Source organism: Anas platyrhynchos, chromosome 3 (genome assembly GCF_047663525.1).
Source record: "Anas platyrhynchos isolate ZD024472 breed Pekin duck chromosome 3, IASCAAS_PekinDuck_T2T, whole genome shotgun sequence".
Classification (NCBI taxonomy): Eukaryota; Metazoa; Chordata; class Aves; order Anseriformes; family Anatidae; genus Anas; species Anas platyrhynchos.
Window position 1 is genome coordinate 34,185,525 of NC_092589.1, and position 15,618 is coordinate 34,201,142.

Sequence of the window (15,618 nt, forward strand, 5' to 3'; positions counted from 1 at the left end):
AGAAATGAAGTACAGAGGATGGATTAAGAACAGCTATGTGCAAATTCCCTCATAGTACAAAGGCCAGGATCATACGTATCTGTCAGTGTGTGCTGTATTTACAGCTGGTTTAGGGTTGTTCATGTGTTTTTTTTTCACGTGGCCGTTGTTTTTCTCAAGTGTTTGTTTTGCCTCATGCAAACATGATGTTTGCAGGCACTTCAGGATAGGAATTCCTAGTTGAGTTGTGGTAACAAGCAGTGGGAATGCCTTCACATTAGAGGCAAGTAAAGCAGAACTTTTCATCATTTTCCTAGAAATTATTCTTCTCTATTGGTTTCTTCAGTCTGCTGTAAAGTGTGGAGACTTTTTGATGTAGTGGATATGCTATATTAATGGTTTCCTTTTATTTTAAGATAAATGTTTATTCTCGGTGTTATGTTTTAAATGTCCATTGCAATGGAAATAAGTATTATAATCTTATTCATACCCAGTTAAGTTGTACTGAGGATGTTAAATGAATTGCAGAAAAATTTATTGCTGCTCAGTATTATCTATTTAATGGGCCATTAGGCCTGGCTATTCTCTGTTTGAATATTGTATAATATTAAAAGAAAGCAAATGCATTAGACTCAGTTGGGGCATTATCTTGTTACAGATATTTATGCCATTTAAGGCAATACCTTGATCCTATGAAACTACCTGCTCTCCTGTGCTTTTTTTATATACCAAGGCTAAAATTGCATATGAATGGGCTTTTTAAGAAACAGGTCTGCATTGGTGATGAATAAATAGAGGCGTGGAAAGCAATCAAAATGTTTTTTGAGATCACAGCTAAGATTTGAAATTGCTCAGTTATTCCCCGGGGGTAACTAGACTGTGTGGAACTTCTCAAAAATGTGATCAGTGCCGTGGTATCTCATGACCTTTAGGCATTTCATAAAGTCTGCAGCTTTCCAAAGGACCATATCCCTCTGAAGCATGAGGTGCTTTCCAGATATTTGCCATCCCTACCTGACTTAGTAAGTAGCACTGACCTGACTGAGACTTCTGCTTTTCCTAAATGCAAGAAAAAAAAAAAAAAACAAGTTTAGACCTGAGATGCTTTTTTGATGTGAATTGAGAGGATAGATCACAGCATCGCAGAATGGCCGAGCTTGGCAGGGCCTTCTGGAGGCACCTGGTCCAAACCCTGCTCAAGCAGGGACGCCCAGAGGAGGCTGCCCAGGACCACATCCAGGTGGCCTTTGAAGGTCTTCAAGGAGGAGGAGATCTCTGAGGAGGAGATCTCCAGTCTCCTCAGGTGCATACTGCCTATTGTCCAGAAAAGCTGAAGTGAACTTACTGCTAATTATCAAGGACAATAAAACATTGGTTTTTGAACGTCTGTTCATTTCTGCAATGAATAGGACAACCTTGGTAATAAAGATGCTGCTGTCACTTCCCTTTAATCTGCTGCTTGTGGCACCACCGTGAGTCCAACCTCCATGAACGCTGCTCTCATCACCTCATGATCCAGCTCACAGTGGTGTCGCCCTTCTGCTCTCTAAAGAAATCTCTTTCCCTCTGTTTTGGCGTAAACATGTGGCTTGCTTCTGGGACTCGCATGTTCCTCAGCAGCTCACAGCCGTGTGCAGCCAGAGACCTCAGACAGCACCGAGGTGGGCAGAAGCGAAAGGGTGCGTGGTTTTTGTGCACCCGGCATCCCGGCAGGTCCGGCTGCACTCGGTGCGGGGGCTGAGGGCACCGTCCAGGCTGCTGTCCAGAACAGATACTTGTTGTTATTCAGTAACTGTTTTGACTTTGGGATAGCAGAGTCATGGATAATGTATCCATCTGTCACTTATTGTAAAGCCAGGAATTCGGATCTCCTGTTTCCATTTTCTTAGGAATGCTGTGTATTGGCAGTTCGGTCTGCTTATGGGTATGCCTGCGTAAACCAAATGATGTTAGTACCTTCTTATACAACTTCAGTACCCATATAAAAATAATTCTGACATATTTAAGATGTGCTAATACTGTCCAAATTTTAGCATTTCTCTAAGGAAAATTACTTGTTTTTATTTAGTAATGAAAGTTTAACACAAGAAGGTATTTACTTAATATGAATAAAATGTTATCCTCCGCTTGCATTGCCCAATTCAGTAAGGCAGAGAAAAAGTTGAGTATGTTCCCAAGGTATAGCATTCTTAAAAAAAAAAAAAAAAAAGTGTTTTCAGCATTTAGCATTGAACTTTTAGCATTTGTTCTTCTTTGATGTTTATGTTTGCCTAAAATTCAAATGGCTGTGGTCACAGTTGGTGAGGTAGCTGTATGTAAGGACAGTAGTCTAAAGGTTCTCTGTTGCTTCTGTTTGATGGAAATAGGTTTGTATTTTATAGTTTTCTCCATGTTACTAGTATTTTAATGTGGTTCTTCTAAAGGACTTCATTATGGGATCCCAATAACTTTTGTTATAAAGCTGAATCTCATATTTCTGAAATGCTCCTGCCAAATACATACCTAATGCTATCTAAAGGGAAGACGTGTGATAAAAGCCCAACTAACTAAATTTGCTGTAAGTCCTAAAAGTAAAGGTGATGCTGGAGTCCAAGTGCTGCAGGACTTTGGTTTGAATGCTGCAGGACTTGCTGAGCCTCTACGTCGGGCCAGTGCTGTCCTGTGGCAAGGCACGAGGAGGTGAGCGCGTTAGCATACAGCAGCAGTGCTCAGGCAGGCAGACACTGGGCAAAGCAGCAGCACAGAGTCCCAGCAGCTTAAGCATAAGGATTTAAAGACCGAGTGCTACCCAGTCTGGAAGCGTAGAGATTTTAGAAAATGCTTGAGTCTTCTATTTCAGAAAACAGAGATGTATCTGCAGAAAATATATACTGTAGTCAGTCTGGCGTTAGCTTTCAATTGAAAGTAAAGTAGGCACAAGGAGTAGATGAACTGCCAAATAAAGATAGTAAACAGAAGTTTGCCAATGTTCAGCTTTCTACAGTGAGTTTTACACTTAGCCAGATATGCAGTCTTAAGAGAGAGACATTTTTTCCCTCTTTTTGGCTTTACACTGGGGTCTAGGGGAAATTCTTTCGGACAAATAAATATTCTTGCGTGGGTCATAATCTTTAATAAGTACAATAAAAGCCTTGGACAAAAGCAATGCAAGACATGATATCAAGGAATTGAGTTAGAAGCGTCTAGAATGCAGTATGTAAAATAATAATAATAATAAAGGTTAAAAAAAAAAGTTTCAGTTGAAACAATCTAATTTGGGGAACAACTACCAAGTGAATGCATTTCATTTGTTCCACAAGGGAATGATTGCAAAGCAATGTGTGTTAGCTGAACCTGCTAAAAGAGTAAATTCTCTCCTGCCTTTCTGCAAAACATTTCCATTTCAAAGTCACACCAGTTTGGTTTCCCTCACAACTACTTTTGAATGTAACTAGCCTTTCAGCAAAGGAGGAGCAGGCAAGCAAGCACTGAAGGATTGGAAATGATCTATTCTGGCCTCATGAAACCTTCTTGTTGAAATTAAAGGAATAAAGAAAAGCTTTCCAGGCATCAGGTGCACCAGCTCATCTCAGACCTGTTCACCTCAGGCCTGTTCCTGCTTCTTTCATGGACATTTTACACATTGTGGGGATTTTTCTGTGGGCAATCGGGGTTCACTAGAGAGTAGGCACTGAGCATAAGGAATGAATGTGTGTGCAGCCTCACTAATAAAATGTAAGAATTGACTAATAATTGGCTAATAAAATGTAAGAATTGACAGAGAAGAAACTGATTTTCTTCAGTGCCAGTGTTTAAGTTCCAGGAAGGTTGATTTAAATTATATGGTTTATTTCAGCACAGGATGTTTTTAGAGCCATGATACCAGACCTGAAAAATTAATGTTTTATTTTGGTAAATTTCTTTGTACTCAACACAAAAAGTTATCTCCGCAGTTGAGAGTTTGTGCTGTTTTAATAGTTTCAAAATTCCAATAACAAACTGTAGATCAAAGAAGAGAGAGAAAACCTTAAAACCTGGATGGACTTGCTTGTTGAATTGCGGCTGGCTATTTACCCTGTCCCGTCATGCTGTATTTAGAGCTAAGGGATTAGTAATGGGACGTGAAAGTTTGTGATATGCTTTAGCTTGGAGGGTGAGATGTGCTAAATGAAACATTAAAGAGTTCTTCCGTGCTTCATTCCGTCCTAATGTGAGTTGTCAGTTAATTTTTTTATTTTTTTCTGGAAAAAGTTGAAATGTATTTTATCAAACTCAGTCATTTGTAAATACTTTGAACTAGAGCAATGGCTTTTTTTTTCTGCAGTTAGGTTAAAAATAGTATGTCCTAGGGACAGAGGAAGCAGCTGTGTTAAAGTATCTGCGTATTGCTACGTTTTCAGGATTTCTATTAATGATATAAAGTCAGTTGAAATGACATCCATTACATATTTGTCCAAGCAAGTGGAAAAGCAAAATAAACAATGTGGTGGTAGAGAATCCATCGGAATTGTGTGTGTCGCTGCGTGCCTGTCCTGGAGGTGATATCTGTCCTGTGCCCCAGTTACTGCTGTGATGCATATACCTCACGCTGAGCAGTGCCTAGACAGTGAACTCTGCCTACCTTATATATCTTCTTACTCATCTTTACTGGCTTGTGCTTCATATGTACGCAGATAAAATAGGCATCTTTTTCAAAACCTTTCCACGCTCCGAAATACCTGGTAGTTTTTAAGATACTTTCTCCATTGAAAGGAGAAAAGCTAGACCTCTTAGAAGATAACTTCATTTATTTCACAACCATAAGTATTCTTGCAGTAACGCAGACAAATTTTCCCAAAGGAAAGAAGGTAATTATAAATAAAATGGATGATATTTAAGTCTTTCTTTATTAATGCTTACACTATTAGAATACCAAATGCTACACTGCTATGCCATATGGCTTTTGACTTTGTCTTTGATTAAAAGGTTAGAATTTTTCCCCTGTACATGTTTGTTCGGCATTTCAGCATACACCTTGAGTCAGAATTGTATATTAAGCTCCTAGAAATTAATACAGAATGTGGTAATCCTGTTGTGCAGTTGTTAGCACTTTTTCTTTGTCTTTTGTGTCTTTTGCTAACCTTTGTTTTCCAGTTATCTTATGTAATTCATTCTGGACAAGTCCATTAAAACATAATTTTAAATGGCTATTATAAAGTATTGTGTTTTATAATTAAATGTCATCAATATTTTAATAATTATTAAAATCTAACTTTAAAAAAAAAATCTGGTGTAAGGATCATCTTCAATTTTAGTAATTTATGTAAACTGATTTTTCTTTTAGTCTTGGATATGGCCCGACATGTTCCCCTCTACCGTGCACTGCTAGAATTACTCCGTGCTATTGCGTCCTGCACGTCAATGGTGCCATTGCTGCTTCCTCTGTCTGGAGAAAACAGTGAAGAGGAGGAAGAACAGCTGGAGTCACAAGCTTCTGTTGGGACCTTGTTGGCTAAAATGAAGACCTGTGTAGATACCTACACCAACCGATTGAGGTAATCGTTTTCGTCATCCCTAACCTTTCCTTGGCTATGTTTTATAATTAATGTGTTAAGAATATAAAAGTGAAAGAAGACTCAGTTCCATATCATTAATATATATACAGTCCTGCAGTCCAGAGTGAGAACATAACATATACTTGATCTAGATTTGTGTTTAATATGCATATTTTCTGTTTTATTATGCTACTTACTTGTAAGCATAATAATTTTCTGCTGATGAGAAAGAGGAGTGCTGCTCAAGAATCTGGGAGCTTCAAATCTTTCTAAAACTTCTTTCCCTCTTAGGGAGGTGTATGTCTTGTTTGCAGGACTCTGTATTTCCTGCTGTCAGTCTGAAAGCAGGAGCATTCCTTGGAAGCACTTGCACGTGCTGTTCTGTAAAGAATAGAACTGGGGAGGGTGAAACCAAATGGTAGTTTTTACTGGGTTTCTTTTATATGCTACTATGCTGCTTTATCCATCGACAATGGATTCCCCATCAGAGGCTGACTGGTTAGTAGAGGAGCCTTCTGGATTTTCTCATGAAGTAAAAGATTCAGTTGTTATTTGTAGTGAGAAACCTAACTGCACAGAGACAGCTGAGAATTGTTGACTAGTGATATTGGTTGGTGCTAAATGTGAAAAGCCTGTTTGTACACATGGCGACTCTGCAACAGTTAATTTGTTAATGCACACGTCAGAGGTGAGCTGGGACACTTGAAGATGATTTGATGTTACAAACGGATGCCCTGGAGCCATCCGTGCCAGGCTTTTCAGGTCTTCACTGCCTTCTGAGGAACTTCACATTTGACATTTCTTGTCAGGCACTCTCGCAGTCTGGTACTGCAATTAGAGAACAAAAGGAGAAGTGTCTCAGTCCCCCTTCTCTGCGGTGATGCCATCCAGCTGCATGAGGGATGCAGTATAATGTCATCTGCACAGGCTTGTTCTGCTTGTTCTGGACTTCAGCAGACTTTTCAAGCCTGTTTCTCAAGGAAACCCATACAGACAGAAAAGACATGAGGACAGTGTCTTACAGTAACCATCAACTACTTTTTATGTACCTCCTCTTATAAAATGAAGGCAATAATAAGCAGATTCTCTTTCAGGGAACCTGTGAACCCAGACTCATTGGTAGCTGCTTTTATTCCTTGATGATTTTGGTGTAGTCCATAAAAAAGGCAGTTTTGCTTTGTTAAACCTGTTACCTGTCTCAGGCTGGTTGGGCCATAGATCTTGGACAATAGTAAGATTTAGACCAGACATCTTTTTCCTGGTCTGTTCAGTAACAACCAGTACCACCAAATTGGTTTTCCCTGTCAATGTTCAGTCACCAAAAATTCAGACCAGTCACCGACTGGCTCTGACGGAAGCAAGGAGCCGCTGTGTGCCTTCCCAGCTCCTTGTGCCTCTGGGAGGTGCTGGAGTTGGCACAGATTTCACAACTGACTTTTCATCTCTGGATGTCTCCAACCTTCCTGGTTTTCAGACTTGAGGATTTGTGTTGGTTTTTGTTTTAATGGATGAGTCAAGTTTTTCTGCCCAGACTGAGGGTATTAGAAAAGCAAATTCTGCTCCAGTTCAGATTTCCATTCTTTTGATCATTTTCTGTCTCCAGGAATTAACAGGTTACTTGCTTTCAATATCAAGCTGACTTGTAAAGAAACAATATTCATCCTTAACTTAACTCCATGGACTTAATTACTTGTGAATTTCTGGAGTCCTTTTTAACTTTGATTCCTAGTCTTGCGTATCAAGCATGTAATACCCATGGTGGGAGAAACAGAATTAGGAAGAACAAGTAACATTTCTTTATATTGGTTACCAATCCAAGAAACATCAGCTTGTGCTTTGCTGGCAAAATTATGTAGATCACAGTATATGTAGTCTTAAAAGAAAAAAGAAGAAAATCATAATTGACCTCTGTGTAATCAGTTTCCAGTATAAATATATGTGTAAATCTCTCCACCATGATTACTTCTGTTGTTGTTGTTAATCTGGTCATCTGTTGGACAGCCTCAGATTTAATGGGCATGAAAACCTCTGTCTTCTCACGTCACTTCCCGAAGCTGAAGCCTGAAAAGTTTCTTTGTCAGAATGGCACATGACCATTGCTATTTGTAAGCTCTTTTTATTTCGGCAAAATAAGATATGATATTACTAGTTCTTCAGTGTTAGCTTAGGATCTGGAAACTAAGAACAGCTCCTCTGGCACAATCAGTATTATTTTAATAACTTACAAATTTTATTTTAAATTTATTATTGGTTCAGTTACGTATCTATATAACTTCCTTGTGTTATTTTGATATATCAGCTCAAAAAAAATACCTTGTCTTTCCCTGGGTGGTTTAAGCATAATAGCGTTTGTCTTTAAAGCAGGGTAGAGACAAGGATGGAAACACCAACAGCCTGAACAGCCTGGAGTCATTGGGGTGGAAGGTTTTAATTCTCAGCCTTTTAGCTGAAGGTTTGCCAGCAACATAAGCAAGTGTTGGCATGAATTTCTTAAATGGGACAATCTGCTGCCCTTTCTAGGTCAAATGCCAGAAGAACAACATAATTAGGGGATCTGCTTTCAAAGACAAAATTTTTCTTTATCTGAACAGCAGCGCTACTTGCTTGTCTACCAAATGTCACTTACATGTTGGAACAAGACTGCCCACTTTGATCAAGAGGGACAGTTCGGTTTTGGATTCCAGTTAAGCATTTGGTTTTGTTTACTTTAAAATGCCATAACACTATGGGAAAATCAGGAAACCTCAGGATATTGGAGAAGACGTTTAGGTAGGAGATGCTCATTCCTAAATTTGATGAGGCAGGTAGGGTAGATGAGGCATTTTCCTTGCTATGGCTTTTCATTGTCTTCACTGTTACATTGCAGAACTTCTTTGAGTAACAGTGCATTTTGCAAACAGTTTCCTTTCTAATTGGATCCTAAGAATCCGTACTTTTTTTTTTTTTTTTTAAAGACAAAGCCTCTGTCACTTTTTTTTGATGCACTCTCAAGGTCCTGTTTGGAGTTATGGTTGGTTGCAGGGACCAGTCCTGCAGCCTTTACTGGTTTGAAATGCTTCAGTTTAGTGTCCGTAAATACAGTGCTTGAAGCCCCAAGGAGTATGGGGAGCCACCTCAGAGGAGGCTGCTTGCTTTTGTCAGTGCTTTATTTGCAAAGGCATATTCCCTTGCTTGTTTTGCCTAATTTTAGTAGATGGGTCTAAGAGTCTGTGGATTACTGGAAGGAACATGCATGTTTGGTTCATGTGGAAGCCTATGGAAGGTGGGGGGCATTAGTGCTGCCGTGGTTGCAAACCTTTTCCCAGCAGAGTGACCGTCAGCATAAAACTGAGTGGAATTGCCTTACAAGCAGCATCTCTACAGTACAGAGGGGCTGAACGGTTCGCTGCCTTTACTTTGTGAATAATTTGATAAATGTATCACTCCATATTACCACGTTTACCTCTAAGTACCTGGCATGAGTGAGTAACTATAAGTATTGGCTTTAAAAATTAAAGTTGCCTTGGGAGTGTATCGTTCATTATTCATTTATCACAGCGTGAAAAGAAGGCTGTCATCTTCCAGCACAAGCTAAATTAATGGCTTAAATTATTAGCATGTACACTGCTGTCTCTTCTAGCAAATATATTAGTTACTGTCATCCCTTTAAACACAAGCTGACATGAGTTTGTCTGCATTTCTTCAGTGGTTGAAAAGCTGCAAAGGGAAGGTTTTAAGTCCTAAATAAATACTTGGCTGCTCCTCTACTCTGAAAATTGTAACGTTTAGATAAAGGTTTGGCCTGCATCAAATAACTGAGACATTTTGCTCCACGCAAAATCTTGGAGGAAAGGAATACACGGTATAACAAAGACTTGTAAATATTTTCTAAAAATAGAGAAAATGTACAGCAAAATAGTTTATTTATGGATATTATTTGTTTTTGTTTCTTTGGAATACCATTGAAAAACTTGTAATTGGAGCTCAGGAATTCGATAATGCTGCTAGTTTACCCACATACATGAATTTATATGCAGGCTGCTACAGTGCAGGGAAGACTTGAAGGACCTTACTGCCCTTATCACTTCTATGAATGAGGAGATGAAATACCAAAAGTCAAGTTTTTTGGGAAGAGCATGTGCTATTCCCAGCAGCTCCGCATCTCTAGCTAGAATCTTCTTGGCCTTCTGAGGTGCTTGTGTATGGCGCACAGCTTGGAGAGAGCTCGCCACGGCTCTGAATCCAGGCAGGATTGCAGCAGCAGTACCTTAATGTTTTGTTTCTGAGACTAAGAAGGAGGAAAAAGCTGGTAGTCTAAATTTTAAAACCACAGGGCAGATGAAAGCCTTACAAGATAACTATCTTGAAAATAAATTTTTAAGAATGAATACTGCTTTCTGTATCTGGACCAATTACATTTTCATTGCTTTTCAGGTATCTTTCTCTTCTGTAAGTCAGTTGACATTTCATTTTAACCAAAATTTCTCCAAGGGTTCTGTAGCAAAGAGCTTAAGGATTCTACATCAATAGCAAGCAGTACTAAATCCGTACACCTTACCTGGGACTGATGGTTGTAGCACATCTCTGATGACTGTCATGTCAGGTATCACTGAGGTTTAGTGGACTTAAATATACATACCAGACCTTAATAGGCTATTTAAAAAATCTTAGACTAGATTTCCCCAAGGGAGAAGACAGCGATAAGGATTTGGGAAAGTGTAAACGGGAGAGGCAGCCGCTGCTTCTTTTTCTTCAAATGTTTCTTAAACTCTGCACTGTTTGGCTTTGATGCTTTCCTCCTAGCTGGGAGTACTTGAAAGTTCAGTACTGCTTGAAGTCAGCAATGGGCTGACATCAGGTTGGATTAAATCTAGAACAGGGAAACTGGACCATGCTGCAGTAATGAAGGTTGTTATTAATGTGCTCTAGGGAATTCTCGTTTGATTAGGTATGGTACAAAGACTTTCATTATTAATGTAATCACCTCTATTGAGTACTTTATTTATGCATGTTCATATATTGAGTTCATTATTTATGCCTGATGTCAGTCTAGATCAAAATACAGAAAGCATATTGTAGTTGATAGTGGCTAAAATATAAGTTTGGAACATCAAAGCATTGCATTGCTAATTCTTCTTGCATAGATAGCTTGGTTTTGCTTCTGGGTATGGTAATGGGAAAGAAAACCAGTGCTTCTTGGCTGTTTATCTTGATTAGATCTTAAAATGAACAAGTGCTGTTAAAATTTTACAGAAAGTGGGGGAGGGGGAGAGGCTTGTTACCATAAAAATCTCTATTAAGTTTTGCAGGATAACAATGTAAATTTGTGCTAGCTCTTAAATTCCCAAATTCTAAAATAGTAAGGTGTTTAAATTGACATTTGAATGCATCAATTATAAATATATAATATAGAAGCCATCTACATTTGTAAGACTTAGAATTATGCTACATTACATTGCTTGATTAAAGAAAAGGTCTTATCTTTTACAGTCCAGAAGAGAACTGCAGAGAGAGAGAAACATCATTTTTAATTCTTGTAATGCCTACCTTGTAGTTCATAGGCACAGTGTGAATTTTGACTAGAAGATCAATCTCCTAGCATTTTACCATGAGCGTATTTTAGAGAATTGTTCGTTGTGGAATAGGAAAAAGTACCATATTATCTATTTAAGTATTGACTTTACACCAGGATCTGCGTGGGTAGATGAAGTGCACATTCATGACGTGATTTTTGTTATATTGATTTTGGAAGCTTCTCTAACACTTTATGAAAGTGTGCAAACATAAAGTCAGCATGCAGCATAACTACCGGAATTACTAAATGGTTGTAGCAAGAAACTAGTATAGTTCTACAATGGGCTTTGTCTTCACATTTTTCCTCTTCATATCAGTTGTACTTTGTTTGTCAAATCAAGACCGTATGTTCAGTATTGTCACAGCTGATTGCTACATTAAGCAGCATTAACCTGGATTAATTAACCTGGATACCTGATTAACCTGGAGATATGTAGAGACATTCCATTTCAGAACATCGGCTTTTACCTTGATCTTTGATATTTTCCTTGTTGACATGCATTCTTAGTACTGTCTAATTTGTTGAAAAATTTTCTCTCATGCTGTATCTTTTTTTTTTCAATATTAATTAAAAAAAAAAAAAAAACAGGTCTAAAAAAGATAAAGCTAAAGCTGGAGTAAAACCAGATGCATCTGATCAAGAACCAGAGGGACTCACACTTTTGGTACCAGACATACAGAAGACTGCTGAGATAGTTTATGCTGCTACCACCAGCTTGCGCCAGGCAAACCAAGGTAAAATAGAAATACCTTTAGAAATACTGTGTAGTGATTATTTGTAATGCGTTCATGAGCAGATAACTGAAACATTGGGTTCAAAGCAAGAGAAAAAACTTCCTCCTGCCCCCAGTCACCGACTACATTTTCAAATGTAGTCATTTGGACCCTTGTGTTAGTCTTAAATGTTAAAACCTGAATATAGAATAATTCAAGTAAGTTGGAGAACATCTCACATGTTTCAGCACAATTAAGTAGTGTGTCTTTTTTCTCATCAGAAGATGAGGTATGTGACCTTCAGTAGTAAGGCTTTTGGTATGAGAAGCAAGCCTTCTGAATTAGTATAAGTAAATGCACAACAAAAATATAAATCATGGATTGAACCTGCAGACAGTCAAACAACCATCTGGTTGTCTAGTAAAGAAAACTAAAGATTAAGTAGCTTAATTAGTAGGAGCAGATATTATCAAGGAGTATATAACCAGCTCCTAATTTTGGAGAGTGCATGAAAAATACTTGCGCGAGTGTCCATCCACACAAGTGTATGTCAGCCTTGCTTAAGAAAAATCATTAGAAGAATCAATAAATGAATATTCATAGTCGCAGTAGTCATTAATTATTTCTGAGCTGAGATAACGATCTTTATTTACTTTAAGCTGTTCAGGTAATTAAAAGTAGTAGTTAGAAAAACAGATTTGTATGCTCTGAGGGATCCCCAGTTTTCAGAATTCTCTGCAGACACTATCATGAAGTGTCATTTCAAGTTAAATAATCCCCAAATGGTTGGAGTACATGTCTCAAAATTACCTTATTAACTACAAATAATCATCACATTTCATATAACAGAAAAGAAGATGGCCGAATACTCCAAAAAGGCGGCTGTGAAGCCCAAACCTCTGTCTGTTTTACGCTCTCTTGAAGAAAAGTATGTGGCTGTCATGAAAAAACTCCAGTTTGGTAAGTTGAGAAGTGTTAATGTTTGTATTTTAGAAAGCAGATACCTAAGAAATATGTAATCGTTTGCAATTAATCCTTTTTTTTTTTTTTAAGTGATTAGCTTTTTGCATATGTCACAACCACTGATACTTTTTACACATGGAAAATTATACAAGTCTGTATTTTCAGGTTACAGACTAATGTGCTCATTGAACAAATATGGAACACATTATGCATACACCAGATAAATTCAAGGGACTAGTCACAAAATTCAGTGATAGTGGCCATATTTTCATTTCTGTAATGATTTGTGAGTTTTTCAGCCCTCAAATTCTATTGCAGTATTAGTAGTGTTTTTTTAAACTCTTATATGAGTTTAGATAGATGTTTGTTAAAAGTATAACTTTTTTAATGGAATAGCATTCAGATCAAAATGTGTTTTTAAAGTAAAATGAAACTGTTGTAAACTCCATTCTGTCCTTTTACGAAGCTTGTTATGTTGTATTTGGAAAACATGATGAGAATTGGTTCTCATTTTGGCCATAAAGGGAACGTGCTCAAAAAAATTCAAGAACTACTACTAGTGTCTCATCTAAATAGAGCTATAAAATTATTGCAGAAACGTGTTTTACAAATTTTTTGAACTGCAGTGCATTTGCAATCACATTTCTTTGCTGTTGTATTTGTAAGGGATTTTCCTCCCAAATGTTTGTGGAATTGTATGCCAAGAATATGCAGGTAGGAAAGTTTGTAATGGTAGCCTTGCACCCTGACAGCCAAGCTGTAGATTTTGCATTGTAAGTGACTAAACAAAATTAGCTATAAGTTTTTATGATCTTTTAATAACATTGCAACCACCACACAATTAAATACTGTTGGTGCTCTGTTTCACGCTGATTCTATTATTAGCATTATTTTGTATTCATAAGTATCATTGTATGCCTGGTCTGGAGTAACTGGTAGCTTTCCAAATCAGAAATGGTGTACGTTGGACAAGTTGCATACGAATACTTGTACATTTGCTGCAGGAATTCATTCAACCCAGCACTGGTAATGCTTTGTTTTCTGTGAGCACTGTTAACTCACAAAATACATATTTTCATGATGCAAATAAACCTTTCCTGATTTTAATACTCAGAATGTTAAGGCTGATCCATTAGTAACTTCACTGTTTTCCTGATGCAATAAAATTTTCTTCTCTTCCAGACACATTTGAAATGGTTTCTGAAGACGATGATGGAAAATTGGTTTTTAAAGTAAATTACCACTACATGTCTCAGGTAAAAAATGCAAGTGACGCCAACAGTGCTGCCAGAGCCCGACGTCTTGCTCAAGAAGCTGTGACTCTTTCAACATCACTGCCTCTCTCATCTTCATCCAGTGTTTTTGTACGTTGTGATGAGGAGCGGCTTGACATTATGAAGGTGAAGTTATTTTTATTTCCCTCTTTCAGCTGGGTGTAGAAGAAAAAACAGAAGTATTTCATTTAGTCTGATCCTGATTTCTCAGTAACTTAGTGGGAGTGTGGGGGGGGTCCATCTACCAACCAAGGACACTTAACTTTTGTTAGCCAAGGAGACTTACCAGGACACGGTTCATTCTTCTGTTGTTCTAAAGTGAAAAGTTTTGTTTTGCTGCTCGATTGTGGTCAAATGGTATCTTTGCATAGTACAGTTTAAGTCAATTAAAAGCAGTAGGTATGGAGAAGTACACCAAATGTCTCTGGGCCTGAAGTTTGAAGACAGAATTGAATTAGTAACATGCAATAGGAGGTAGAGTTAGCTCCTTTCAGTTTGCTTTCCATTTGTAGTCTGTCTGAAGAAATGGACATTAGCTGAGAGCTTCACTTACCCAGAATATTGAAGTGAACAGACTGATAGCCTGCATATGATGATGATGCCTACAATGTTTTCTGCAAAGTAGCATGTGGAAATTAAATGTTTCTTTTAACTTAGAAAAATCTCAACAGGGTTACAAATGTAAGGGTTCTTTTTAAAAACTGTCTTCTTTTTCTTACAATGGTAGGTTCTCATTACTGGTCCCGCAGACACCCCTTATGCAAATGGATGCTTTGAATTTGATGTGTATTTTCCACAAGACTATCCTAACTCCCCTCCACTCGTGAATCTGGAAACAACTGGAGGCCACAGTGTGAGATTTAATCCAAACCTCTACAACGATGGCAAGGTAGGTCAACTTTGGTCTTGTGCACAAGGAAGTGAAACTGATTAAACTTGTCTGTTTTTGTTCCTTTGTGGTTTTGTGTCTTAACCATGATAATTCTGAACTTCCAAGATGAAATAGCTTAAGGACGGGGGACCAAAGGCCTTCCTAGTCCAGCATCTTGCCTTTATATGTAAGGAAGAAGTCATGAACAAAAAGGTGATTTTTCTAGAGTGAGGCATATTTTGATTTGGTAAACCTGGCAGTGTTCCCAAATGCAGGTCATCCATCTGGATGCTTTGTGGTGGTGTGGAGACTGGGCTTGCCATCTTACAGCTGCAGCCAGCACTAGCTGCCTGTGGGAGTGTTAAGAAAAGGGCAAGTGCTGAGCAGCACGTTCCCAGCCTCCAGCAGTGTAACAGGCCCCTCGGTGAAAACGGTGGCCACTTTGTCCAGGGACTTTTGGAAACCTTGTGTGTCTTCATCTACAGTGCTGCATAGCAGTGAGTTCTGCAGCTACCCACTAAGTGCTGTAGTAGCTTCTTTTTTGTTAAAATTCATGAAAATTGGCTCTTAAATTACTATTAATTAAAATACACAGGTATGGGTATTAGGCTGAGAGAGGTGCTGTGCACTCTCTGATTTTAGAGGTGCTCGTTTGTTTTTTTCTTTTTACAGTCAAATGAACAGCCACTCCTGATGTACTGGAGAAAGGTGTTTTGTTCAAGCTGGTCTTCAAACTGAATTGAAAAGCAAT

General features: G+C 38.2%; 1 protein-coding gene across 8 annotated transcripts in view; it reads left to right on the forward strand.

Annotated features, from left to right (window-relative positions):
* BIRC6 (baculoviral IAP repeat containing 6) overlaps positions 1-15,618 on the forward strand; it is a 173,593-nt gene that overhangs the window by 145,709 nt on the left and 12,266 nt on the right. For all 8 annotated transcript variants that reach the window (XM_027453918.3, XM_027453921.3, XM_027453924.3 and 5 more), the window contains 5 exons: positions 5,282-5,492; positions 11,635-11,780; positions 12,609-12,719; positions 13,905-14,122; positions 14,724-14,885. In XM_027453918.3, the coding sequence (XP_027309719.1) occupies positions 5,282-5,492; positions 11,635-11,780; positions 12,609-12,719; positions 13,905-14,122; positions 14,724-14,885 (848 nt within the window). The remainder of the gene's footprint in view (positions 1-5,281; positions 5,493-11,634; positions 11,781-12,608; positions 12,720-13,904; positions 14,123-14,723; positions 14,886-15,618) is intronic.